This window comes from Chaetodon trifascialis, chromosome 11 (genome assembly GCF_039877785.1).
Source record: "Chaetodon trifascialis isolate fChaTrf1 chromosome 11, fChaTrf1.hap1, whole genome shotgun sequence".
Taxonomy (NCBI): domain Eukaryota; kingdom Metazoa; phylum Chordata; class Actinopteri; order Chaetodontiformes; family Chaetodontidae; genus Chaetodon; species Chaetodon trifascialis.
Window position 1 is genome coordinate 15,280,761 of NC_092066.1, and position 27,878 is coordinate 15,308,638.

Consider the following 27,878-nt stretch of genomic DNA (forward strand, 5'->3'; position numbering starts at 1 on the left):
TATTTGGGTGCCTCACTTGCCAATCAAATTTTCGTCGTATCCAATTGGCCTCCCCTCTGTTATTATCATTCCATCCTCAACTGGTGTAGTCTGTTGGGCTTTCCGCTGTCCTCATCCGCCAGCCGACATAGATCTCCGCGAGTCTGTACTCCGGTCATTTTGTGTCTCGTTTACAGTCACAGCACAGTGACATTTGTGGTATTTAAGATAATCGCCGCGTCAATACAAAAATTGCTGAAACCCGCTTCGTTTGGTTACTTCGTTTCAGTTCAGATCGGACATCGTTGATGTTTTAGCGTCCATGTCCTCCCGTCGGCTGTGCAGCGGAGTGATACTCCGGGTGAACCGACAATGTGGAGGCTGTTAAAATGTCTACTTGGAGAATGAAATGGTTACTATTTCTCTAACCAGAAATAAACGGGCTAAGACAAGTATTATGGTTTGTGTTAGAGACGTGTTTTTACTTTCGTGACGAAGACAACGAGACGAGGCGGCGGAGGAGTGGTTCATATATTGCCTTTCCTCATTTTCATCAAGCCCACAGTCCGGACCACGGGGGGAAGGATCCTATCCCTAACTTTGTTTTTCTCTCTACTCCAGACGTTGATTTCTCCGCGTTGGATGACACATAATTGAGTCCAGGTAAATATATGGATAAATACGCATTCATAGCAATAATGTGCATGTCAAACAGAAGTTGTCTGCCACGTCGTTACCGGAGTAATGATCAAGTTTGAGGCGCATCGTTCAAGTTGTGTCGAGTGCCACAGCTGGGAAAAGCGGGGTCCCTTCGGCCTGAGCGAGCTGGCCGTGTTACTACTCATTATTACTAGCTTATGTGTGGTGGAAAAGACTTCTTTGTTCACTTCAGCGGACTTCAACGTTATAGCACATTAGCATATTACCAGTCCGAGTTAGCATCCCCCGGGTTTAGCCGCCGGTAGTCCTGGTTTGTTGGTTTGTAAAGGTACAAATGCACGAACGTTAGCCGTGAAACGCGAACGTAGACAGCCGTTGTTGGTCTGTTGTAGCTAACTGTAACGTTCCTGGTTGTGGCTAACATTATAGTCTCCTCCACATGTTATCAAGATGTTTGAGTTTCACAAATGCTGCCCAGGCCACTGCACTCACGAATGTAAACCTCAAAATTGCACACGATAATAAAATTATAGTTCAGAGTAACGTTATAACTCTGGGGTAACTATTATTTTTACCCTCCTCCACCGCTACCAGCAGCACACCATCTCTGTAACAAGCAACAAAAATGCACCCGAAACCTTCTTATTACATTCCTGCGTAACATAAAATACAATTTGAACGACCCTTAAATAATTTTGACTTTTATTCGTGTTTTGCTGTGTTTTTACCACCAAACGGAAACTTTGGTGGCCCGAGTCTTTGTGTTCATCACTGCCTCTCTCTCTCCTGCTCGACGTGAGGGCAGGCAACAGGTTTTTAAGGTCCTTTTAAACAACCCGCAGGGTTTAAACCTCCAGATGAGCCCTGAAAACACAGGTCGATGGCTGCTGATGGTGTTGTATTTGACGCCAGGTATCAGATGTTGGGTGTTTTTTTTTTTTTTGTGCCGTAAAACTTTTCTCCAAATGGTCAGGCCCAAGGTGGGGGTGCTCAAGACAAGCGTACGCAACTTCCATTTGTTAGGAGGCGCTAGAACACTTGTCCCCCATTTTGACCTCAGCTCAATGAGAGACTAAAATGACTAGATTAGGTCGTGTCAGAATAATTTGTCTTGTTCTTGTGTGATAACGCATTTGTCATTAGTTGTACCACTATTCACATTGCTTTTTGTAAGGCTGGACTTGATCTAGTGGTTGCATCCTTTCATGCCTTCAGAATCAGATACAGCTGCTGTTTTGTGTTTTCACTGCAGACACATTGTTGATTTTTGGTGTTGTCCTGTTCAAGGTTTTACTTGAGTAGAACTGCTATGATTCATTAGTGAATTGTCAGCTATCAAATTAATCACCAATTATTTTGCTAATCGATTAACCAGTGTTAGCAATTTTTTTTAAGAATGAAGAAAGTTACAATTATCTGATTCCAGCTTCTTAAATGTGGATTTTTTCTAGTTCTCTTCTCCTCAATGACATGAAACTTAATATTTCGGGTTGTGGACAAAACAGGCGTCATCTTGGCCTTGGGGAAACACTGATCGACATTTAAAAAAAATTGTTTTCTAACATTTTATAGACCAAACATCTAATCAATTAACCGGGAAGATAGCTGACAGATTAATCAACAATGAAAATAATTGTATGTTGCAGCCCAAAACTTGATTGTAAACAAAGTGGTAAGATTACTCACAATATTTGCAGGAGGATCACAGGTAAAAGTAGCACTCCTGTAATCCATATAACATTGGTATGAAAATTAGATGCTTTTCATTGTGATTTTGTCTGAATAGTGCACTTACCTGAAACCATTTGGCTTTTCCTGTTTCTAGTGTATATATTTTTTTAGACTGAAAGTGAATCCTCAGTGATGCCCAGAAAATGATACTGAGTTATGCAAGTTGCAGGAATGAAATCATGTCAGTAACATCTTAATAATGTACTTGAGGTCATGTGAAATCTCAGGCCCCTCCAATTGCTTATATTGTTTATTTCTGATCATTTAAATTGTTGTTTATTTACAACATAACAAAACAATTGCCAACATGACAGATACCACAGTCCAATAGATACATAAACTTGGCGTGGCTCCTAGTGGACAGCTTTTGGTGCCTGAAAACTGTTAATTTAATCTTATAGACATTTTTGGAGTTATAATTTGTAGTGTTAAATGAAATATCTGTTAATATGACTTTACGTCAGTTTTGGTGACAGCTGTCTGTACCCAATACTTTGCCTTGGCAGCACAGTTTCCAAATGTTATTATTTTTGGTACTGCAGATAACTGCAGTCTTTGGTAATGATGCACAGCAGCTTAGATAATATTACTGGCACTCCTAATGAATTGATCTTACACCAATGTTAATAGATGTTTGGTAGAACATCCTTAGCCAGTTTCAACGGCATTTTACAGAGAAATACCAGGTCATTGTTCCGTAACACAGCAATATTGTTGTTTCAAGTGGCCTCAAAAAGTCTCAAAAATAATGGCAACATATTCCAAACTCCATTGGGTTAGAGGAACAGTCACCACAAGTAGACATCAATAACACTAACTGAAAGAAACTTAATTTTATATCTGCTTGACATCATCACAAACTCTGAATGTAATTAACACCTCTGACTACAAACAAATTTATGACATTATGAGTTATCCCAGCTGGTATTTACTGCAGTGCTTTTGTATTGCAAAATGGCCATGCTGGCTTGCCCACCACATATGAAAATGGTATTTATTTAGATGTTTTGCACTCATGGCTTGCATTTGATACGTGCTTGTGATACAGTACACTGCCTACTTGAGAGTCCAGCATGCCATGTCATTACTCTGTGAGATTTTCAAAAGAACCATTTGAGCAGGTTGGTTTTTGAGGTTTAGGAAACTGCCTGAGTCCAGGCCTGACAAACAACTAGTGCAGTGTGGCCTGTGGCTGAACCATGGTCGTCCATGTAAGATGTGGGCTACAAGGGAAATTCTTCAAACTGCCTGGATTTTTCATTACTTGGTCAATACTCTGATGGTCTTGCAAGAAAGTACTACAAGATTGGTAATTCTCTTTTACACGTAGGCCTTAGTTATTCATGTTTAACGCCACTGTTGGTAGAAAGATTAAAAAAAAAAGTCAGAGTTTAATCTGCTTTATGTTTTGGAGTCATCTACTTAAGTCATTATCTACTGTGAAAAGCTGAAAGAAATCATTGTGAAATTGACATTGTGATGCAAGTCACATTGACTGAAGTTGTGTTTATTGTAATATTTCCTGTTCACAATGTAATACTATTTTTGTTTCAATCTCACAATTTTTGTCATATTTCCTGTTGGTTATGACAACATTTTATCTACCAGCTTTATTGTTGAGGTATGGAAACGCCACTGGACACAACTTTACAGCGGAAGAGGCAGCAACACAGGCAGTCTCCAGTTTAACTTTGTTACTGGAACCAGTAATTTTTAAGTGAAAAGGAAGACACCTTGAATGTTCTGCTTCCCTCTGCATTATATAATCTGCACCTCTACCATAGACACAGTAGGCCAGTTTGAGCCATGAATCAGTTCTGCTACATCCACTGGGTCATATGATATGCTCAGATGATTTGGACTTGTTTGAAACCTTTCTCATTGATTGTTTGGTTGCCCCACATGTGCATAGCTGTTTCTGGCAGTGTTGTGTCTTTGCATCTTAGCAGCTAATGAGTAATTTGTTGTCATAACTGATTTTGCTAAACAAAAGGATGAATAAAGATCTAGTTTGTAAAATGAATTGGAAAATATCACAATAAAGTTGTAGCTTAGTACCAATTTCCTACACTTTAAGTGGGCTGTTCCCACTGAGTGAAATTAACAGTGAGTGCATCAGACTGCCTGGTTTTTATGTTGACATTTTCCCCTAAACCTCTGTCACCCTCCCTTTGTTTTTGATTATATTACATAAAATGCACCAGTTGTCATACATTGTTGTCATACTTGACTTTTATAATGTTAACCTCTACCCCTCCACTGTGTACCTTTGCTGGTCAGGATAGTTAACCGTCCTCCAAATAGGCAAGATATACTGATATTGTCCATACCTCTGCTTGTAGTCGCTTGCTGAGACTGAAGGCCTAAGTGAACAGCAGCAGAGAATGGCTGCAGTGGAAACAGACAAGGAGCTCAATGACTTGCTGGATTTTAGCGCGGTAAGCTCTCTCTGAACATTGCTTAAATTTGTCGAGCGTGCATCCTACACAGTTCATTCTACACTCACAGAACGACAATAATTGGCCCTGAACAGTTATCGTGTAGGATGAAATGTGAATGAAAATCCGGGCATCCATGAATGGGTCAGTTGGTCAGGGTTTGAAGGATTGCAATGCCATTACATCAGCCACTTTTTTACAAGACAGTTGTAGTCACTTTAATTTTAGCAGTCAGTCAATCAAAGCTGGAATGTGTAGATTGTTTCATGCCCTCTTTAGCTGGTGGCTATGTAGGATGGATTGCATGATAGGATAGTTTAAATTACAGCCTAATCAACCTTGGCACAAGTGAAGAGGATATAGTTGAGTCAAGTCTTAGATGGACTAGCATTGGTGAGTTCACAGTTTTGTTTTTCTCATTTCAGATGTTTGAGCCTCCAGTTTCAAATGGCAAGAACCGGCCAACTACTCTCGCCAGCAGTCAGTTTGGAGGTTCAGGTGAGAGAAAAACTTATTCTCTACTGTTTTTTTAATGATTGTCTTTCTTTCTGACTCTCTTTTTGATTTACTTTGTCCTTCTGGCTTTCTTTCCTCATGCCTCTCAAATAAAATAATGTATCTGATTCTCTTATGTGAAAAAAAGAAATGTTATGACAAAGAAAAGAAAATTTCACTTTCTTTTACTTCCTCTCATTTAAAGCTGGTGTTGAAATGCCGTTGTTTGTGTGTAATGCTCCGCAGTATATCACTTGACAGTAAAGCATGGTGACAATGGTGTGTTAGAGCTTCTTGTCATGTCACTACTCCACCCCCATTCATTCATGCTGTTTTGAATGGTAATGGAAAAGGAGATTGTTCATTTTCTCCACTTTTTTTTTTTTTTTTTTTGAGAAATTGTTTCAGATCACAGATTATTGTAAAGAACCACAGTAAAGATTGCCAGGTTGTTTTATGTTAAGTGTGATCTCCTCTACCCCTCCTCGCCCTCGCCTTGCAGGTGTCCCTTCCCTCACCTTCTCAGCTGTTGCCATTCAATCACTTAAGGACAAAGGAAGAGGGTGAAGGTTTATGGGAACAGCCCAATTAATCTCCTCTGCTTACCTTTTGACAAACTGTATTCCCTTGTCCTGCAATTTTGTGGCCTACTTTTTGCTTTCACATAACTCATTTTCATCTAGAGCTGTTCTCCATCTTCATCATCAACATTACCAGCCTTACAGACTATTGAATGTAGTTTGCTATAAACAAACAGTCTCAGAGATACTCAAGATCAGACTGTTTTGGGGTGTTTCTCAGCCCCTGACATACATAAAAAGTGGTTTGCATTTTAAAATGCCTATCTGTCCATTTCTATCCATATGGTAGAAAGTAGATCCTTGCGTTTTACATGAACCTTTCTCTGTCACCCTCATATCTCTCGAAGTGCAGTAGGTCTTTTGGCTGGTAATGGAAATGAAACAGGATATTGAAGCTAAGATGAAAGACAAGGCAAGCAGAGGCAGGGTGGGGTATGGGGGGCTCTATTTCTTCTATTCATATGAGGGCCACTTACATGTTCTTTTGTCACAGCTTACAAATGCAGCGTTCCCATGTGTCCTGAAAAATCTGGAAGAAAGTTGACCAATTCTCCAGACATTGAAAACACATGGCAAATGAGAGAAAAAGTCAAATATCCTAAAAAATCTTTGGTTGTTCTGCAAAATTATTTCAACATTTTCCTATTTTCCTTTAGCTAAGACTAAACTATAAGGCTATCTAACAGATAACATTGCAGTCTGAAAGTGCTAAGTTCCGTTCAGGATCATATTAACGTTATAGAAATGCTGTGACCCCTCCCCCTATTTAAGGGGCCAAAACTCTGAATACTGTAAGTAAAACTATCTTTCAAACATAAATATTAGAGTCACGGCTACCTGGTGATTGTAGTTTTTATTAGCTTTATAGATTAATGTTGCTTTCATCCCAACTTGTTTTAAATGGTTGAAGTAATGTTAAATTGGTTAGCCTTTTTGGTTCAGTAGCTAAAATTAACTGCAAGGGTTTAAGGTTTGTGATTCAACTCTGACTAGGAGAAATGGTTTCAAATGTGTGTTGGCCATTGTTGGCAGATTTGGATAACAATGAATGGGAGCCCAACTGTATGTGAGTCAAACACTGGCACAACTTTTTTTTTACTTTGCAAGCATTGTCTCTCCAAATGCAGTGCTACAGTGAATAAAAAATGTACCATAACATATAAAATGTTTAACTTTTGTAACATCACATTGGGTGTGATTAGCATTATTAATGTCTCCACTCAATATTAGCAATAAAGGGGCTAAAGTATGGTGTGATAAACTGATAAGAGGCAGTGGCAGTTAATAATCATAGCAAACTTGACTCTGGAGAGTTGGGACCCTGAAAAGAGGCATGTTGATGGTATCAGTCCAACGGCTGCGCATGGCATTGTGTCTCAACCTTGAAATTATACTGCCCCCAAAATTTATATTTTGAGTATCCAGCACTCATCCTTGCTGGCTATAGAAATGTTTGCTTCCACAGCTACTGTGGTTCACTGTAATGTATGTTATTCACAGTGGATTCCCACAGTGGTCCATAGAAACCTGTACGGCACGTTTGACAAAACAATGTTTGTTCACAATATTCTGAGCATATGGAAAGCAATTAGCAATTACCTTAGTTTAGCAAGACTGGAAGCTGGGGAAAATTTTCTAGCCTGACTCTTTCCATTTTTTCAAAAGTACACCTACCAAAATCTCTGAATCTTACTAATTAACAGGTCTTATCTTTGTTTTTGTTTAATCTGTATGAAAAGAGAAATGTAAAAATGACGATTTGTTTATTAGGGAGTAGTTTTATGCAGTAGCTATTTCTTGGTGATCAACAGCCAGACGCATGTGACTTCCTGAAGTCTTGTCGTCTTAACAAGTTTGCTAGGTTTTATGCCACAAACGCTGCCAGAGACCTATACTAAAACTGGTGCTCACTGTCCGTTTCTGGCAGTCAATGCTGCTGCCAGAGAAGTGCTGGCCAGATGGATAAGCTGTTGTTTGTCATGAACTAGCACACAACTTTCTATTTCTCGTTTTCACATTTCTATGTGTGTAAAAATGTTGTCATCTCACTCTCAGAAAGAAAGAATATTTCCCAAAACGTTCCATCTAGCATAAGACCATACATTTTGCCTTACATGCTTACATACTGATAGTAGGATAGGTCAGATCAGCACCTCCACCACGATTGATGTCCATATGTAGTTAAAGTTGATCATGTACATAATTTGATGTTTTCTGGCTAGTTAAAGTTGCATATGATTAGTTTCAAAGAACCTGACTTGGTCAAACTGTAACATCTGCTTTTGGTGGAGCAGCTGCCATGTGTTTTCCTTATAGAGTCGCTTAAATGCTTTTTTTGCCAGTATGGTTAAAGTTTGGGATATGTGGAGGTTTAACATGTGTGGCTATGGGGAACCTCCCTTTTAGAGCCTTCAGTGAGGATAATATCTCTGCTTTGGATGTTACAGCGTGTGCCTGGTCAATCCCTTTCACTAGTAGTTCAAGTAATTTTCAGTGCACTTTCATTTTTGGTATCTGGAAACTGAGAATCCTAAAATGTATTTATAAACTTTGGTGTCGACTGAAATGCAGAAGGGGAAGAGTTTCAAATTTGCATGAAATGTTCCATTTTCAGATGTGTTAGTGGGTCCTGAAAAAACTCAAAAGTAGATTTGACATTTAAAATTGGAATTCCTGGCACATATTGCTGTTGAAATGTATGTAATTTCACACTATCAGAACTAGGGCATTCAAAGCTGCATTTGTTAGTGTGTTAGAGGACACTCGTGTTTGGGAAGTCTCTGGTGATTCACAGGTTAAAACAGCCAGCCTGTGTTATTGTACATTGTTCAGTATTTCATTAACATTGTTCACTCTCTTGAGATTTGATCTGACATCATGCTTTGTGTCTGTGTGACTCACTTTGCCAAGGGAAGGAAGAAGGTGTGTAGACAAAACGGCACACACAGTTATAGGTGCCTGGGGCACTGTGCCTGTAAAAACCAAGACATGTCTGCAAGTTTGGTCAATGTATGTGCCGGAGTTTTGCTCATGAAGCCTATGACTCAGGCTGGCTGTCTGTTCCCAGTATCTCTTCCTGTGTAATTATAGACTAGCCATGCTTAAAGGGGCGTTGCATGGTGGGAGGAGAAGTGCATTGGGGTTCACCAGAGAATTTGTCTGATGTTACTCACCCTTTTCTTCATTTTTCTCTTTTCAGTCCTGGTAGTCTGTCTGAGTAGTACACTACTCATGGTTTCCTTATGGTTTTCCACTTTTCGTGACCGCTACTGGAAATCATTCTATAAATATGACACAGGATCAGTGTAATATTGGCATTCATAATGTGATTTAAGTGTATACCTCTGTAGAAGTCTCATGTATGCATGACAATGATGATTCTTGCTGCAACAGCAGTGTGATCTGGTGTCTCTGTTTAAGTGCTCCCAATTTCTCCCCACCACAGTGTAACACCCAGGCCAGGAATGTTGCTGTCTGTCCTTGATGCCATTCCGTAAATCTTGTGTCCATCGGCCTATGTGGCCTTGGTGCTCCACTCTGCCTGTTTTGTTTTTTCATTTCCCAGTCTTTTCGCTGCCTATCTAACTCACCTTTGTATTATTCGCTGACAACTTGTGGTTTTTATTAAAATTCAGGGTTTTTAATTTTTCAATAGCTTTCATGTCGTGTGTCCCACCTGTTGATATCTGTTCACTGGTCACATTGAAAAGCTCTTTTCCTTCATCATTCTTGTCTTCCGTTTTTTAAATCAGTTTCTGTGTCCTCTTCTGTCCCATTTCTTTGTCTGCCCTCAAGTTGGGAAGCAAATCACAATTTTTTTCCACTTAAACACAAGCTATGAAAACCCAGCTTTCCTCACTCTGCCTCTCTGCCCTCTCCTGTCAAGTCTGCACCAGCAACAGTGGATATGGACTTGATTATTCAACACTAACCATAATCAACACGCGTGGTGTGACTATTAAAATGCAAACCTGAAAGGCTCTCATTTTTAACATGTATTATGAGGTGTGCACAAGCCAAGGGGGCAGATACAAAAACTACAACTTGTGAAAAAGACAAAACAGTAATGTGATGAAAGAAAAAGCAATACATTACCAACTGAAATAAGCTTCAAAGGACCTAGACCAAAAGCAGACGTGTGTCAGGCAGTCACTCAGACAAGGTAACATATAAATCTGCAATACAACACTTAAGTGTATGAAAAGAAATGAACGGTCCAAGTCGTGTACGTGTTGATTTGCAGCCATGTTGCAGTAAATGTCGTTGTGGTTTCTGGCTACTGCTCTGGTGCTCTTCCGTCTCTCCTTCTCGACTCCTCCCCTCACCATGACCGTGTCTGTTCTCGTTGGCTATAGATCGTTGCATGACTGCCTGACCCGTCCTCAACAGAACCAGAGATTTGGCCTGCTTGATGTCCTCTGGCATCTGCGAGGCATCGGCGAGCTCTCAGATTGCGACTTTGAACAGTTCACACATTGCTATCAAGTGCCAAACGAATGTTGATTTGGCTCTGATGTGGGGGCCTTTGTCGGCGAGCTCAAAAACTGTCAGCGAGTGGAAAAACGGCTAAAATCCTGTAGTGTGAACTCAGCAACAGCAGTTTTTTTGTTGGTTATTGGTCATTTGAAAGCGCAGCTGGCAGCAACGCAGGCAATAATAATAGTAATGGAGATTATAAAAATAATCTCCACCAATTTCCTCCAAGCATGACTCCTGTCATTGTATTGTGGAAGACAGATCAAAAGGTTTGGTAAACCTGAAGCGGCCATATAGAGTTTCTATGTTGAACAGTGGAACTGAGCAGGAGGTCTAGGATCTATGGAGGTCTATGGAGCAGGCTCTTGTTTACCCTATTCTGATCTGGTAGTCTGTTTGCGAGCATTCCACTCATTCGCAGAATGTTAAACACTCCTGAACATTTCTCATACCTGCACAGGTGACTGTTCGCTTGCAAATGAATGTAGGCCTTGTGATTCACTTTTGATGTGTGTGTGCTGCAACATGGACATAATTCTCAATAAAGTTGAAAATTTCAACACGTTTATTGAACGCCTAACAGAAATTCAAAGATTTTTTTTATGTAATTTTTGGCCGATATTGACATACATAGCATACATAGCAAACATTTTTCTGAAATGTGATCACTGTAAATCTCTTTGCACTTAACTCGTCACTCAAGTTATATATTCTTGAATTTTAAGACTGCTTTGGTAAAATGGATGGTAAGGAAAAGAAAGGCTGATGATGGTTGTGATTAAGCTAAGGTTAGATGGATAAAATTAAGGAGAGGAAGAGGCAGGTGCTGTTTCTCCTGAGTGTAAAATATGAGCATGAGAGGATAGGAGAGAGGGGAAAGAGGCAGAGTAGAGGTACAGAAGAGAGGAGGAGAGGACACGGGACATAGGCTGTCGGGATAGGTCTTGTAACATTTCATTAAATGTAATTCCACATCTGCAATATCTGCAATTGTGTACAAATATGTGTCTAAAACCCATCTTATATCAACAGACGTGTCAAGTATCTTCCAATGGCGCAAAACAAAACTCATGTACTTCGGCACTGCTGCTGGAAAAAATCCTAGGGGAAACACTGAGCTTTGAATCTTTCATTTTTTTAGACTGTTCTGATATGCTACATGGTTCTAATGATGATATGAAATGAAATGTGAATACTTGTGACATTTGGCCCCAAAATCAAAGCCTGTTCCATAAACTTACATTTTATATGGCAGTACTGTTTACTTATCTAAATTAAGTATGAATAATAGAGTAATTAAAATAGAAACTTTGAATATACATCCTATTAATGTTTTCTGGCAATTTCGCTGTGAAAAAACATACTTTTTCACAAACACTCAATATTGTATTTGAGCCTTTCCTTGTCTCAAGCTTGGTGCACTGATGACTTAAAACAGAAGCAAATGGTTTGTGCATTTTCTTTATTGTCTTTGATTGACGTGGAGAGTGACAGTCAGCCATAGAGAGGGGACAAGACATTGTCTCCTTCATCTCTTATTCTGCTGGTGTCGTGCGTATAGATCACAGTTGTCACGGCAATCTAGCAGCTCTCAGCGCTGTGGACCCATCATTCTGTTCTACTGCTGATCCTGTCATGATTCTAGCCCGCCTCTACCCCCCTCCCATCACCCCTCTCCGCTTTTTAATTAGACAACAAAACAAAAATATGAATATTCATAGAGCTGAACTTCATTAATATGCACAATTATGCAAATCAGTACACAATTAAGCTTCAGCTTTCCCCCAGAGATGCTGTGTTGCAGTACGAGAGGAGATTGAGAGAAAGGGGACGGGCAGGAATTTCTGCTTCACCAATCTTTAAAATCACTCCTTTCAAACACATTCAGCTCTCTGAAAGCTGGTGTGCTCTGGTCTCGGATAACGTGTGTCAACGATGTAAGATTGAGATCTTGTGTCTGTGTTAAGGCGAAGGTGTAGGCCAAATGTGAGAGAATGGATGGGGGATGAATGACTGTTGCCATGGAAAATGTAAAGGAGTAGAGTGGGAGAATGAAGAATGTCGAGGATGATTCTGGGAGCCTCATACTGGGTGTTAATTATTCAAACTTCCTACAGCTCATATCCACGCTATGTGACAGCGCTGTCACTATGCTGTCTCTGTGTGAGCTGTGAAGTGAAGCTCTTCAATGGAGGTTACTTCGAGCAGTCTGAAAAACCTGTATCAAAGCAGGTCAACTTCATCATTCTCTGAACTTAGTTTAAATCCCTGTTCAGAATCTGTCTGCCTTTCAGTGGTTAATAGGCCTAACCCAGTTCTTTGTCTTCCAGGTATAGATGAGAGGAGTGGGTCCAGTCCCTGGGGACCAGGACAACAGAACAGTCCATCGTTCAACCAGGGACGGGTATGATTTATCCTCACTTACTAAGCTGACTTTGGTCATGTAGATGTCATGCAGTTGGACTTGAGTGACTTTGACATCAAGTTGAATTACACGCATACATGTGATCCATGAACAAAAGCAAAGGCATCTGAGAGTTAGCTGCAGAAGAATGTTATGTTCACATTTGGAGTTGTCAACGAATGTTCTAAATTCAAATATATAAAAAAAATATCTAATATTTCTAAATTGTAAAAAAATCCAAAATTGTAAAACTGGGGGGAAAAAACAGCACCAAGTACACTGCATGACGGATAGGAGTCACAAAACAACAGTTTCTGTGGTTCACTAATTACTGAGGGGGGGTTTTCATCGTTTTTTTTGTTTTGTTTTGTTTTGTTTTTTCAGCTGAGGAAGTCCAACATATTTAAATCCCTCAAGTCATAATGTCTGGTGAAAAATAAAGCCAGAGTTAGATGTGAAAATATTGCCGCTCTGAATGCCGTTTATGCTGCTTCTTTGATGTCGTTCCCTCGCTCCTCTCCTGATTTAAGAGTTCATCACCCAAAGTGGGTGATGAGTGTTGGAACAGTGAAAAGATGAACCAGGAAGGTTTTAGTGAGTTTTATTTTGTTTCTGTTGCTTTTGAAAGCAATGTGTTTTGCAATGATGAAATTACTCTTTCTGTGAATAGTCTGGTGGCTTTGATGAGAGGATATCGTGGCTGTTCTGTTTAAACAAAAAGGATCTTTAACAAAAAGGTATCATTGTAGAGATCCTTTCCAATATGCCGTTAGACACTTACAATAATAATCTTTGCCTGTCAGTTACAAATAAACAAACACCTTTAGTGGACGTACATTGACGGTGCGCAAACGCCACGAGGGGTCACATTGCAACCTGTTTTGCGTCTGAAAAACCATCAAAATTTGTTGTCTCCGTTAGTCACTCGGACACAAAAACATGGGAAAATATGGTCCATAATCAGACCTTAAGTGACCAGAATTTCTCCCATTTGGCCAGGACACCTGGACTGGCACCAGTTGGAAACTCTGTGCACAACGTCACTGTCACTGATTGAAAATGTAATGTGGGTCCAGCTGAAACAAGCCAATAATTGAACAACACGGTAAAGCACGTTATTGGTAGCTTGTTGCTGCTGAAGAATCCTATATTGACCCTTTTATCCCAAAACAGTCAGAACTGCCTAAGAACTAGGCCTGGCATGGGATCTCACAGCCAAATTTTATAATCTTTATTGACTCACTTACACAAGCACACAAGGGTGAAAGGGTGATATGGTGTGAAAGGGGTGTTGATAATGGGATTTATTTGCTTTTGTTCATTCATCATTATATCACTGATTCCTCTGTTGTCTTTCACTCAGGGTTATGGAGAAGAAGGCCTTTACAATGAGCAAGAAGGCATTGCCTCTGCCCCTATGTTTGGACCAGGGATTGTCGGTAAGACGGTGCAGAATTAACTTGGCTGTTGAAGGATAGACAACACAATTTTCACACTGTCTTTTTTGAAGAAAACAAAAAAAACAAACAAACAAAAAACCAAAGGCAGTCACTAGAGTTTGGGGCCAGTGTTTCTAATGATAAGAATTAATGACAGAAGAATGTACCCATTGAAGTACACAAGTTTATCTCAGTGGTCTGTGTGACTGAACCAAAACAATGAGCTATTTGTTTGAGAGAGCAGCCTTTCACAGGTTAGATACTAATGTACTGCTTTGAGGCAAACCACATTTATGTTTAGCTAACAATGTGTGAAGGGAGCAGGCTGATCAGGGAGGATGTGGAGGAGGGGTTTCTCCGTGTGTTGCAGTTTGTGTGTTCAGGGTGGGAGGGGGTAGGGGGAAATGTAAGGGCACCCATGCACAAACAAGGCTCTCCCTTGGGACTACGGTAGCCTATAGCTCTCCTCTGTTTAACTGTCAGGGGAGGGGATGGAGGTTGGGCACAATTGCCCCTGAACCATTTATAATGGGCCAATTTGTTGTTGTTTTGCTGTCCACAGCCATAAATACCACACATCATCATATACACTCACAGAGCAGATGGGAGGCACCCAAATGGAGAAAGGGGAATGGCCAGATTGTCATTTAATATTGACATAAAAGCTCAATTTTCACAGTCATGACCTGCTTTTATATTCCTTTCCTCTAACAGGGAAGGCAGAGCGAGGACCATACTCAACGTTTGTAACACAGGTAAATCAGTCAGAAATGCAGGTGTTCTGCTACAATAGCACCCCTTCTTTCCTTGTGCTCTTTTGGAGAAATCCTGTACCAGAGTCAGTTTTTTTCGTGTTCCTTTCCTGCATCTTTTTGAATTGACTTCCATAATTATTCCTTTTTGCCTGTCCTTTTATGCTACATGAGCTTGTGCTTTCTTTTGCACTGTCTTTAGCAGGGCTTTATGCCCAGTGAGATACCCATGCCCAGTCCCAGTGCCCTCTCCCCGTCTGGCCTGAAGTCCAACTCCCAGTTTTACTCTTATGAGGGAAGCAACCCTCGCAGGAGACCCTCACAGGACCCCATTGGTAAGATTGTAAAGGACCGTCTCAAGCACAGTGTTGATCACAGTCAGTCATCACAGATTTCGTTTCAGAAAAAGTCTTCTTTGTTCTGATTTATATTTAACTCTGCATGTATCATCACTTCTCCTGCTGAGGTTTTAAAAAGTCTTTGAGAAATTTCACTTCTGCTTAGTTAAAGAGAGTGGAAACAATATGAGATCTCAATGAGGAAAGTCACTGAATAACATCAGACTAAAATACCTTTTGATTAGACATTAATGAGTAGTCACAAGACAGATGGATAGATTGGTTTAGCAGGACTTCAGAAGGAAGGGTGCCGCATAAACAAATCCCCTCATTGGTGGTTGTGTTCTGCATTAAGTTAAGATCTTTGTGTCTGTAAGCATGCTTGTGAGATTTCACTCTGTCCTCCTCCTCTCAGAATCGCACCCGAAAAAGATCAGGAAGGTGCCCCCTGGCCTGCCCTCCTCGGTGAGTGTTAGCATCCAGCAGCCCTGCACTATATCTCAGCCCTTGCAGTCAGTCCATGGGAGCCCATGTTTTTGTGTTTTACGCCCCATTTTCACATTCCATTTGGCATCTTAAGCCTCTCCTTGGCGCATAAAGCAGTTGAACAGCTCCTATACAGGACATCCAGCTCTTACAGCTGTGTATCTGCACTGCCGAAGTAAAAAAATAAAAAAAAAAGAAGGAAAGGGGGGGAAAAGCCACTCATTCACCCAGTCACTCATTTGCAGCATGTATTTATAGTGTGTTGTATTTGTAGGCCCTTTACTTTATGGCCACATTTCTTCCCCTCTGCCAAGTATCCTCGTTAGATCACTGAAGGGAATTCATGCTGGGGTTTGATGGTTCTTACTCCACCTCATTTTTTTCCCTCCCACTCTCGCTCTCTGGACACCCTATTTCCTCCTCTTCTCTGTTTCTTCCTTCCCCCCTCCCCCCTCCTCTCTACCCCACACTCACCCCCCTCCTGCCTCCTCCCTCTCTTTCCCGCCGCCTCCCTCCCCTTTCTCTCTCCCTCCCCCATCCCTCTATCCCAGCTGCCAGTGGAGTTGGCTGCCATCCAGGATTCGGCAGATGGTGCAGTAATTAGGAGTGCATCTCTCCGTTCCCTCTTCTCCTCTCCCCTCTTTTTCTCTCTTTTTTCTCTCTGTTCAATCAAATTACAGAAGAAAACTTCAGTCCATTTGGATTTGAGTTTTGCAGACGCAGTTTGATACTTGCTTTTCTGTCTAGAATAGTCTTGATTGAGAATTATATGGTGGTTCATAACATTGGTTCCTTTATACCCATTATACCACGCACCAAATCCAACTGCATCTCCCATTGTATGGTCACATCTCACTGTGGTGAAGAGTGTGAATTATGTATCTGTAAACCATTTTCAGTGTGTGTCTGTTTAACAGGGTAATGTGTAAATGCCCTACAGAGAGAGAAGACAGAGCCCAATAAAATCACTGACACTGCACATTCAATACATAATGCTCAGTGCTCTAGTCTGCAGAAATGTTGCACCAGCCTGTTTATTGAATTAAGTAGTAAAACCAGATAGTAAAAATAGATTCTAGGCTTGGAGGGAACACACAGTTTTAAGAGCTGTGTTTAATCGGGTATTTAATGCATATATTGTTTTTTTGTTTGCATGTTTGAAAATCATACTTGGGTCCAAACACTATTTTTATAGAAAAATGAGTTTATGGTCACCCTCCCAGTTTAGCACAAGAAGCTCCCAGGAAACTTTCTCGAGTATCTTAAACGAAAATGCTGTATATAGTATATACTGTTTTACATTCGTGCAACAAGTTAAACATACCACATGGTTTGTTTACATTAATACATTGATTTGTTTAGAGGCACTTCATTCCTTTTTTTTCTCTGTAGGTTTATGCACCAGCCTCAGGAGAGGATTTTAACAGGGACAGTGCTGGCTACCCAGCCTCCAAGGCAGGAAATGTCTACCCACCACCATTCTACATGCAAGGTGAGTGAGTCTAAACAAGATTTGCCTTCAGGGTCTCCCCGCATTCATTGTGTTGAAAAGTTCAGTCCGACTGAGGCACTTGTTGTTAAATACAAGTGAATATATCACACAGCTTCAGAGGTAGTAATGACCTAGAATGTTCTTTAATCGCCAGTATGGTTGTGAAAGTAGTTTTCCATAATATCTTTATGGAAGTCCGGCTGAGCCTGGGTGCTGTGGCCGTATGCCAGTGAACACCCCGTGGTGCCTGGGTACTGAATAGCACATCACAGTTGAATGAAGTCATCACAGTAATGTGACATGTCTCATATGTGGCCTTCATTCTCTTCTCCTCTCCTATGGCTGGTTATCCCTCACCCTTCTTTCTACCCCCCTCCGCTGGATGCCCCCTGACAGAAGGCCTCCACCCACCCTCTGATCCATGGGGCTCTGCTAGGTCGATGGTTCAGCCTGGTTATCCTGCCATGCTGGGCAACTCCCCCCATCTGAGCCAGCATGGTCCCTTCACTGCCATCAACCCCCAAGACAGACTGGTGAGCTCTGCCTTCATGCTCTCAGACTTGTTTTCTCTTAAGGCATAATGAGGTCTTTGACACTTTTTGACAAATGCATCATTGAGCTTCTGTGGGGTTGTGCATTCAAATCATTGGGTGTCTTTGATTCCAAGAAACGGCAGCCACTGCCCCTCTCTCCCCAAAACTACCCCCTGCATGGCAGTGAGGTGAACGGAGCTCATCCCGCTGGCTTCCACTCTGGCTCCAGCAGCTTCGGAGTCCCCAGCCACACACCCCCCATCGCTGGCACTGACACCATCATGGGTAAACACTTTATTGTGCGCTCATTTCTTTGTGAAATGTGCTCTTCATGTTTTCATGCATCATTGTCATGTAGCAGAATTGTTATTGGAGGATCCAATTGAAATGTTTTTTTTGTTTTTGTTTTTTTTTCTTCACCAAAAGCCAATCGTGGTGCAGTACCTGGAAGTTCAGGTGATGAGATTGGAAAAGCCCTGGCATCTGTAAGTAGAAATAAAATAAATGACTTTAAATGTTGTATATTATCATCTTTGTCTTGCATAACAAATATAAAGGATGAACTTGCATTTCATTTAATTAAAAACAAAACCTTCTGTGTCCAGATCTACCCTTCAGACCCAAACAGTAATGCCTTCCCTCCGTCCCCGTCCACTCCCTCTGGCTCTCCCCAGGCTGTATCAGGTGAGGGAATAGCTCTAGTCATTTTTTCCTGTGGCTTCAAGGTCAGATGGCTGTTTTGTAGTTTTGTTTGTTCAACACTGGTTCCTGTTGTTGAAGGGGATGATAAAATCTTTTGACTGAGTCCGGATGGTTCCTAGTGACAGTGTAGCTCCATCTATTGGGTTGAAAGTGAAAGTATGTCAGACTTCATTTTTGAAAAATGAAAAATTCCATCACAATATGTATCAGCGTCGTCAGTGAAACATACTAAAAATACATTACATGGATGACTGTGTTTGCACCTTGGGTGTTCCCACTCCTTGCCATCATGAATACTCTCAATTACTAATTTAAGTTTGAAACAATAACAAGTCATCATCTTAAGCTACATGTAAAATGTCTTTGCAGCATTAGGTGAAATAAGAGCATGGCTGAGCCATCCACAGTTTAAAAATTTAAATAACCCAGATTATTTTTTGTTTTTTTTTTCCTGTGTCATTGAGTTCAGTCAGACCTTTTTCTTGTGCTGGCACTGAACAAACATAGAACGAAGATAAGTTTGGCATGCAAGACTATCTTGACATTCAGGTCATCTGATTTAGCAACAGTAAGAAATGTCTCACCTACATTCACTGAAAGATTCAGAAGGTACTTATAGTATGTCCCAGATTTTTATTGATTTTATAAAATTTAACTCATAGTACCCCATCCACAGATTAACCTTCAGTTGATCTTTCAGACACACACACACATACACACACACACACACACACACACACACACTAAATATAACTCATGAGAGAGGAAGGGAAAATACAGTAAAAATAAAAAGAGGGCGGGGTCACTTCCCCATTTGTCTCTGCACTGAGTTCACAAGTGAGCTCATCTCACACTTAGTACATCAAATACTGCTGCTTGCACAAGGTGGGAGAAGAGAAGGGGTGGATAATCAGGAACTCAATCAAAAATGAGATTAGAAAATATGTTACTTTGAAATTGTTCATTTAATTCACTCTTAGTACAAGAAGTATGGATGACAAATGTATATTTCATACTGTGTATAGTATTAAACTATGTATTGGTAGTATGTAGTATGTATATACAATGTACTGTGTACAGGACATGTTTCACATCTTACAAATCAGCAATCAGAAAGCAGTTTCTTTCACCTGATGTTCCATGTTCCTAATGTTCGACACATTTATGTGAGCATCATTTTTAGACGCAATAAAAGCTTCTAGTGTGTTAAAGGACAGATATCTCTTCTGCACGTGGCTGGCTTTAAACAGCGAAATGTGGGTGTAAACTTCAGTGTCTTTGATTGAGCCTGCTTCATATATAGCATTTAACCAAAATGACTCACAAAGTACGACAGGAAAAGTGGCCCAAGCTCAAGCCCCAGTTGCATCAATCATCTGCTGTAGTGTTCATGAGTAAGACGTCATTTTCAGGAGTGCTTCACATCGACTAACCCAGCACTCACATTAGAGAGTGGGCACCCAACCTGGGGCTGATGGAACCCGATGGGTCCCGCCGGGTCAGGCCGTGTTCAAACAGAAATCTATAAATGCAGCAAGCAATAAATGGAATGTGGCTTTTGGAGATAAATGGATTGGCATCACACATGTGGGACATTCCCTGTCTGTTAATGTCTTAGTATCAGTTTAGAGCATATGCCCAGATGATGCAGTAAACATGGGCACACGTTCCCTGTGATCTTTTCCTTTTTAGGCTCTGCATCACAGTGGACTCGGTCCTCTGGCCAGGCTACACCTTCACCCAACTTTGAGGGTGGAATTCAGTCCTTGGTAAGTCAACATATCTGTTTCATTCATGTAGCATGTCTATTCATGCAGCAAAAGTGTGTTAAAGTAGATTACAGAGGAAAATGCAGGATGCTACAGTCATTCATACATACTTGCACTGTCTCATTGTCCATCGTTCTTCATTCTCTGTAGCAGAGTAAAATGGAGGACCATCTGGACGAAGCCATCAATGTTCTTCAGCGTCACGCCAGTGGACAAGGAGGACCAGGCCTGGCTGAAATGCGCAGTCTGCTGTCGTCTAGCTTAGGGTTACCTCCAGCCGTCACCAGCGCAGCACTGGGACTGACCGGTCGCCTGTCAGGACTGGTAAGATTTTATAATTGTTTGATTTTAAATTAAAGTAAATATTAACAGTGAGAGTTTTCTCGCTCTTAACTCCAGTACTCCAACTTTCACAAGATAACTGAAACTGATGATGTTAAAATTGTTGTCCTGAAGATTTCTGGTCATGAGGACTCTGGTCTGCCCTCTGGTGGAGGACTTTTGCATGGTCACCATGGCTCTGCATCTGTCCAGCCAGGCTCTCAGCCTAGTGGTGAGACATCCTGTTGCTTTGTTCTTCACTAATTTTCTTATACCAAAGCATGTATGTGTCTGATTCATTATCTTTGTTGCTAAACTCTGTGTGCAGGCCTGCCCAGCAGCCTAAATCGTGCCAGTGGTGCTGATGTCAAACGAGAGGACAAGGAGGACGATGAAAACTGCTCTATTACCGACAGGTCAGAGGATGAGAAAAAAGACATGAAGGCTCGCCTTGGAACAAGGTGTCTAAAACCTTTGTTTTTTCCACATAATGGTTATACTTATCTGTCAGTGCATGTCATTACATGGCATATAATCCATCAGTAGTTTAAGAATGGGTCAGGAAATAAGTCTTTCAACCTTTCTAGATATAGTCATTAGTCTATTTGATTCAACAACAGAGTTGAGAGCTCCACTTGTGCCCCAGTTTTTTCTTGCATGGTATAAATATATCCTTGCAATATCTCCTGCCTCATCACCACATTAAGTTGAACAAGAATTCAGTTATTGTAGCCTCACACCTTTATTTAATATTCTGAATCTGCTTTTACTGGATTGTAGAAAATGAATTAAGTTGGAGTTAAGTCACTTACCTTGAGAATAAAAGTGGAAATGGAGGATTTAAGGGGAAACTACGTCACCAAAGTGTCTTATCCCTTTTATTTTCTTAATGCAGAAGAGTCCAACAATCAGAACCCACATCCAAGAACAGTTATGACTGATAGAAAGACCATTTCTTTTTCCAAATCTGCCAACCTTAAAGATGCAATAACATCTGTATCAAATCTAAAATGAAATTAACAAAAAATGTAAATAATGTAGTTAATAAAAGTACAGATGACAGACAAGTTCATAGCCAATGATTGGAAGAAAACTGGTTTACATGTCACTAAATTTGATAAACTTGGAGTATTAAAATCACAGTTGTAAAGACTGTTTCGGTCGTCGATCGCATTGTCTTTCATGCCGTTTCCCTTGTATTAATCTGTAAGCTTGTTGTCTAATGCACCTGTAAAGATGAATTGATCTGTGGAGCCGTGCCTGTTGTCTTGGTAAGCCCTGGAAAGTCTTATATCACGCTAAAATTTACCCTTTTCCACCACAAAATGTGTTCTATGAACTGAGAATGTTCTTTAACTACTCATGAGCTGTATGATATCTCGACCTCAGGAACTCTGGTTCCTGGACGATGCTATTATTCAGACAGTGCATCTCACATGAAGCTGTTACTTTTTAATCAGTTTCATTTACATGTTCTGTATGTGGTGGAAACAGGAGAGACTGTCAGTTCCTGACTTAAATTCCTGGGGCTCCATTATTCCTAGTATTATTTGGTCAAATCTGACAAATTGCTAGAGCCAAACACTAATGTGACCCACCTTTGTAGCACTGTCTGTAACTGTCATTAAGTTACTCATAATTAGGAAAAATTATTGCATGCCATAATTGGCAAGTAATGTTCAGTGAACTCTACCCATACTGTTGTTTCCTTCCCTCCTCATCTACCATTGGCTCTTCACTAGTCTGGGTGATGGGGATGACGATGAAGATCTGCCAGTGGAGATTAAGGCTGAGCGGGAGAAAGTGCGGAGGTTGGCAAACAACACCCGCGAGCGGCTACGTGTGCGGGACATCAACGAGGCTTTTAAGGAGCTGGGCCGCATGTGTCAGCTCCATCTGAGCAGTGAGAAACCGCAGACCAAATTGATCGTACTGCAACAGGCTGTTAACGTTATACTCAACCTGGAGCAGCAAGTTCGAGGTCAGTGGGTGTCCAGGGAGGAAGGAAGAGGAGGGGAAGGGCTTCTTTACAAAAAAAGCTCCCACACGGCTTCACTTCCTAGCTCCTGGCATGTCCTGCCAGCCATTTCAAATCTTTTTTTTAAATCACCCGTGGTGTTGTACTCCACTTATGATGGTTAAGAATATTTGCCTACTTAATACTAGTGAGTTAGAATATACTTGTTGCAGTCCATCCTCAAAATGATCAACAAGATGAGGACCCAGGTTAAAGAAATGAAGCTGTGTGACTGTTTTTAAGACATGCCCTTTCTCCAGTTCATCTTCTGAAGTTTCCGTCCTGTGGTAACACATACAGGACTTCTTTTTGTTCTGATGCAGTATGTGTTGCGTTGCCCTTCAGTTGGCTGTCTGTGGAAATGCTTCCATGTCTGTCCGCCTCACTCTTTAACTGGATTAACACATCTTTTTGTGGACACTCACTCGCTTTCTTCACTGTTTCCCCATTATGCTTTTATTAAACTATGAAGTATTTTCATTCCAGCTAAGTTATTTCAGCATTGTGATATCGTGTGCTCATAACATCCCTCTCTGTTCTCTGGCACCTCATGTTAGCATGACAGCAGGGCTGTCTGTGATCATGCATATTAACCTGTTGTCAGCTTTGTTGCAGTGTTTCCGTGCTGCATGCTCCAGCCTTTCAAGCATTAACCTGTTCATTTTGCCCCCCTGAGTCCGAGACAACCCTTTCCATCTCGCCGTTAACTCCCCCGTCCTCTGTCATTTTCTTTTTACAGATGGCAACAGTGAGCGCCTCTTCCTCACATTCAGATAAATACATCTCCTTCTGCTGATGTATTTAATACGATGCCCTCAGCCTCTCCTCTCGGCTTTTTTTTCCCTCTGTGGCTCTTTCCATGTTGGCAGAGGGTGTTGCTTCCTCTCTCTCCCTTTCTCTCTCCCTCCTCATTAATTCTGTCATTCTGCTGGACAGTCTCCATACCCCGTACAACTTCCATCCTGGACCCCAATGACCCCCCCTCCCTCCCCCCCAAAAAAGGAAAATCTTTGTTGGTTGGTTAGACTTCAGGACAGATTTATTCGACCTTGTCACTCAGGTCATCTTTTGTATCTTGATCTCCAGTATATTTGTTCTTGAAATCATTCGGTGTTACGTCTGCTCAACGCACAACACTGAGAATATGTCGATTTATTTTAAAAAAAAGATGTATTATTTATCCTTTGAAATAATGTAGATCGAAGAAATCACCTCTCTGCTCACTCTCCTGCAACACAGCCTCACTCCACTGGGATCATCTTCAGCTATTCCTCTGGTCTCATCTTGTACTAAGAGCTTGGAGTTACTGTCATACATAGTTGAACATTAAAGATTGAATATTTCCCAGTAACAGAACAAGGATTCTGAGGAGGAAAAAAACTTAAAGGCAGTATAATAAGATAAAACCAGCACAGTTGAGAGTTGGTGAGAACATCTAGCCCAGGTTCAGCAAGGGTTGTGATTTGGGTTTGTTAACCAGCCCCTCCAACCCCCCCTTCTCCTCCTGGCTGCAGCGTTGTCTCGGTGACTGATGAGAACCTGACTGCCGAGGAGAAGGAGCAGAGGGAGCGTGAGCGCCGCCTGGCTAACAACGCTAGGGAGAGGGTGCGTGTGCGCGACATTAACGAAGCCTTCAGAGAGCTGGGCAGGATGTGTCAGGTCCACCTGCAGAGCGACAAGGCCCAGACCAAGCTTATCATCTTGCAGCAGGCTGTCCAGGTCATACTGGGCCTGGAGAAGCAGGTGCGAGGTAGGTCAGCCAATACAGGAAGGTCTGATCCACGTAGACAACCAACCATCTCTCATCATAACTGGACAAACGTTGCCAGCCATTCACCTATAGGAAAGTCTCTCCTTTAATCTTTGCTCTCACTTACTGTGCAGCGTCCACTTTGGCTTTCTCTTTGCTATTTGCCTGCATCACTTTGAGAAATGAAGAGAAAAAAAGGAGAAGAAAGGGAGAATATATGAGGAAGTATATCCCTTCGTTTCTGCCAAACACCTGCAGTTCTCATCCTACTTTTCATTGTCCTGCTTTCCTCGCTTTCCCCCTGTCTTAGTATTGACCTTTTGTATGTTCAAAACTCTGCTTTGATTTCTGATCGTGAAGCATTATCGGGTCATCTCAAGAATGTCCTCACTTGCTTCCTTACCGTTTTTAATCTGTGGATGTGTCTTTTTCTGAAGAGCGTAATTTGAACCCAAAGGCGGCCTGCCTCAAGAGGAGGGAAGAGGAAAAGGTTTCAGGCGTGGACCCTCAGATGCAGCTTGGTGGGGGTCACCCTGGTCTAGGAGGAGATGGACATATGTAATTCTCAGGTCAGTCTAGAGAGCCTGTGCAGTGGAGTTTTGGTGCCTTCAAGATAATATAATGAATGTATGTCTTAAGCTTTTCTGTGCAAAGATATTCATTAATTTCTCTCCTTTCTCTTCCAGTTCCTGTTGATTGTACAGCCCTTAGAACACGTGGCCTTAATCTATCATTGTCATGCATCTCAGTGTGTGTTAATCAACTTTTGGAAAGCACACACGCACACACACCTCATCACTGACAAGGCAGGTGGCCACATTCCTGACAGTGAACACAGAAGTAACAAGCACACTCACAGAAAGAGGAAACATTTATTAATCTTTACGTGACAATACTTTGAACCGAGGACACTGGTGCGGAGACAGTGGAAATTGGACATAAGGACGTTCTTATGATCATGTTTTTGTAAGACATTTTGAAAAATTGCTTTACACGTTGGGAGCAAATATTGTTTGGATCAAATAAAACTTTTGGATCAATTGCTCGTGTGAGCAGAGTTAGGATTTGTTTTGTTGGATAATTATTGGCATTCCCATCTGAAAAGGAGGTCTTACATTCTTCTGAAGCAAAGAGGGACACCTGGGTTTATATCCTACGAGTGAACAAAACCTGTTGAAGCACATGCCTGAAAGAGGCCTAATGCATAGTATTTGATAAAGATAAGTAGCCATCTTTATTGTCCTTTCACATGATGACTGAATTACAGACATGGGTTTGGACACATCCAGCCTCTGACTGGCCAATCAGAAAGCCAACCTGTCTTTTTGATATGCTGGTAACTCTGGCTGTATTTTTTCATTTTCTTGCTTTGGCTGTTAAGATGCCACAGTCGCCAACTCACCCATGTAGTGGGTTGTTTTTTTGTTTATTTTGAACTGTGGATCCCTGAGTCTTATCTCTTTAAGTCCTGCACATCTGTTATTGTCGTGGCCATGCAAGTGGAATAGAACGAGTGTCGGAGAGAGACCCAACCACCGACACAAACATGAGCAGAGACTCGATGCGAATCCAGGATCCTCACTGATGTCGATCAAATCCCAGCCTTCCCTCCGTGAAGCTGCCGGTGGACTCGAGCATGCAGGTGTCACCTGCCCGGCTCGCACCCTTTGCCGTCACGAAGGCCATCGCTCTCAGCCTCAGTGTCAGCCATGTGGTCAGCTTGAACCCTCTGACTGAAATACAGCCAGTGCCACATCAGCCTGCCCCTCCGTCAAATCAGACGTAAAGAAACTGTTCAGCACGTTGAACTCATTGAACACAAGCCTCTCTGAGCAGTTTGTGTTGTGGTGAATGACATTTTGCTAGAAGACATAATTGAGTATTGAAAGGGATCATGAGTGTTACTGCTACCTTGTGGAGAATTTACTCAATCGCCATTGACTGACTTGTGGTTGTTGCTCTGTTTTGAGCATTTTGGTGCCCCCACCCCCTGTACCCCCCACCCCCGAACAATTTGCAAAGCCTGTTGTAAGGATCTTCCTTTTGTAGAATTGATTTATTATTGTTTTTTTTTATATATATATATTTTACTTTGTAATATAGTTGTATGAGTTTTGTTTTATATCATTGGGCTTTTTTTGTTTACATTGTTTAAATGTAAGACGACTCTCAATTTAGATTCCAGGAACAAAGTGAGGTGTTTTCTTTTGTGCCAGGTGCTTAGAAATGTTAGAAATGACAAAATTATCTGGCTGTAACATCACATGTTGTGATATTGCTCTTTTGTTGTTCTTGAATGCCTCTTTCAACACAGACCTGTCAGGCCAGTCTAAATTGGGTTGTTCTGGTGTTTGCACCAGTTTTTCTGCAAGTGAAACACAATGTTTTTGTTCGGCACACCCCCCCTCTCCTCTCCCTGATGTCCAGCTCTCTCATGAGCTCGTTGATTAGTTTGAGGAAGGGGCAGCGGGGGCGGTCTGCACGATCTGCGATGTAATTCACTGTTTCATCATGATGTGAAGCATAAAATGAATCAAAAAGGGTGGCCTTAGTCATTTTCCTGACTTTGGGAGTTTTGATAATGGTTACTCACCAGTGCCTGAATACTTCTCTGCTACATGGTGAATGGTGTTGCATTTGAGGATTTTTAGGTTGTACCCTTTTATAATACAAATGTATAAAAACTTATATACTTCAGTAACATCTGACAACGTAAAAATGAAGAGTTCCACTCATTGATGCTGACTGCTTCAGTGTCTCTGTGTTGTGAAATGTAAGATGACAAATAACCTGGTCTGCAACTTTGACGCTGAAAATCCTACTTAAAATTTCTCATCTTTTATGAGCTGATTTTGTTAAATATGATTTTGTTCTGGACTGGCATGTGCATTGATATGTATGTACAGCTGTATGATATGTCCTCATCAGCTTTGTCATTGTAAGCTGGTACTGATATGTAACAGTATTTGGTTTACCTGTCATTTTGTCACAAATCTTGCCCTATGGACTAGCCCCAAATATTATTTTCTTTGTCAGTTACTCTAGCCTTTCTGCAGAAGAACCCGGTGTTGTGACATGAAAAGTCGCTACTGAAGACTTTGATTTCTTAACATGAAAGATATGTCTGCCGTAACCAGATATCAAAACAAGCGCCTGGTGTTCTTTGTTAACAGACCCTTTCTGTCCACCACAACACATGACCTGCTACAGATCTCTCTGTCTTCATTCATGTTTGGGGACAACATCTATGTAGGCTATGTCCTCAAAGTGCCTCCTGTTTCCTATTTTTTATATATAAAGTAGATATCGAGAACTGTTGTGTATATAACAGTAATGTAGCAATAAATGTGCCATTTTTAATAACAAAATCCACATTTGTCCAGTGTCTTTTTTTTTAGAAGAAAGAAAAACATTAACAATGCAATACAGAAGGAGTGAACCTGGGAAGTGGTAATTTAAAAAAAAAAAAAAAAAATTTAAAAGGAGTTTTCCCAGCAGGGACAGACCAGACCAGA

At 41.2% G+C, this 27,878-nt stretch overlaps 1 protein-coding gene across 4 annotated transcripts; it reads left to right on the forward strand.

Moving 5' to 3' along the window:
• Positions 1 to 107: 107 nt before the first annotated feature.
• On the forward strand, positions 108 to 27,733 carry tcf3a (transcription factor 3a). Of its 4 annotated transcripts, none has more exons than XM_070973812.1 (20): positions 108 to 642; positions 4,713 to 4,808; positions 5,234 to 5,306; positions 12,691 to 12,764; positions 14,128 to 14,203; positions 14,918 to 14,958; positions 15,161 to 15,290; positions 15,709 to 15,758; positions 17,172 to 17,271; positions 17,668 to 17,804; positions 17,939 to 18,089; positions 18,231 to 18,289; positions 18,410 to 18,488; positions 20,199 to 20,275; positions 20,426 to 20,599; positions 20,732 to 20,828; positions 20,925 to 21,057; positions 22,339 to 22,577; positions 24,801 to 24,932; positions 25,050 to 27,733. In XM_070973812.1, exons 2-19 carry the CDS (start codon positions 4,755 to 4,757, stop codon positions 24,923 to 24,925), a joined length of 1,869 nt encoding a protein of 622 aa, XP_070829913.1. In that variant the 5' UTR covers positions 108 to 642; positions 4,713 to 4,754; the 3' UTR covers positions 24,926 to 24,932; positions 25,050 to 27,733. The 4 variants fall into 4 exon arrangements, with proteins under 4 accessions (XP_070829913.1, XP_070829914.1, XP_070829912.1 ...); XM_070973813.1 differs by lacking the exon at positions 22,339 to 22,577 and adding an exon at positions 24,128 to 24,363 and having other exon boundaries at positions 331 to 642; positions 15,158 to 15,290; XM_070973811.1 differs by having other exon boundaries at positions 332 to 642; positions 15,158 to 15,290.
• Positions 27,734 to 27,878: the final 145 nt, after the last annotated feature.

Bases quoted from the DNA above. Each gene is read 5' to 3' on its own strand.
- tcf3a (XM_070973811.1), top strand. From the start codon at position 4,755: ATGGCTGCAGTGGAAACAGACAAGGAGCTCAATGACTTGCTGGATTTT. The intron at 4,809-5,233 runs GTAAGCTCTCTC...TTCTCATTTCAG, and splicing joins ACTTGCTGGATTTTAGCGCG to ATGTTTGAGCCTCCAGTTTC. The intron at 18,290-18,409 runs GTAAGTAGAAAT...TTCTGTGTCCAG, and splicing joins TTGGAAAAGCCCTGGCATCT to ATCTACCCTTCAGACCCAAA.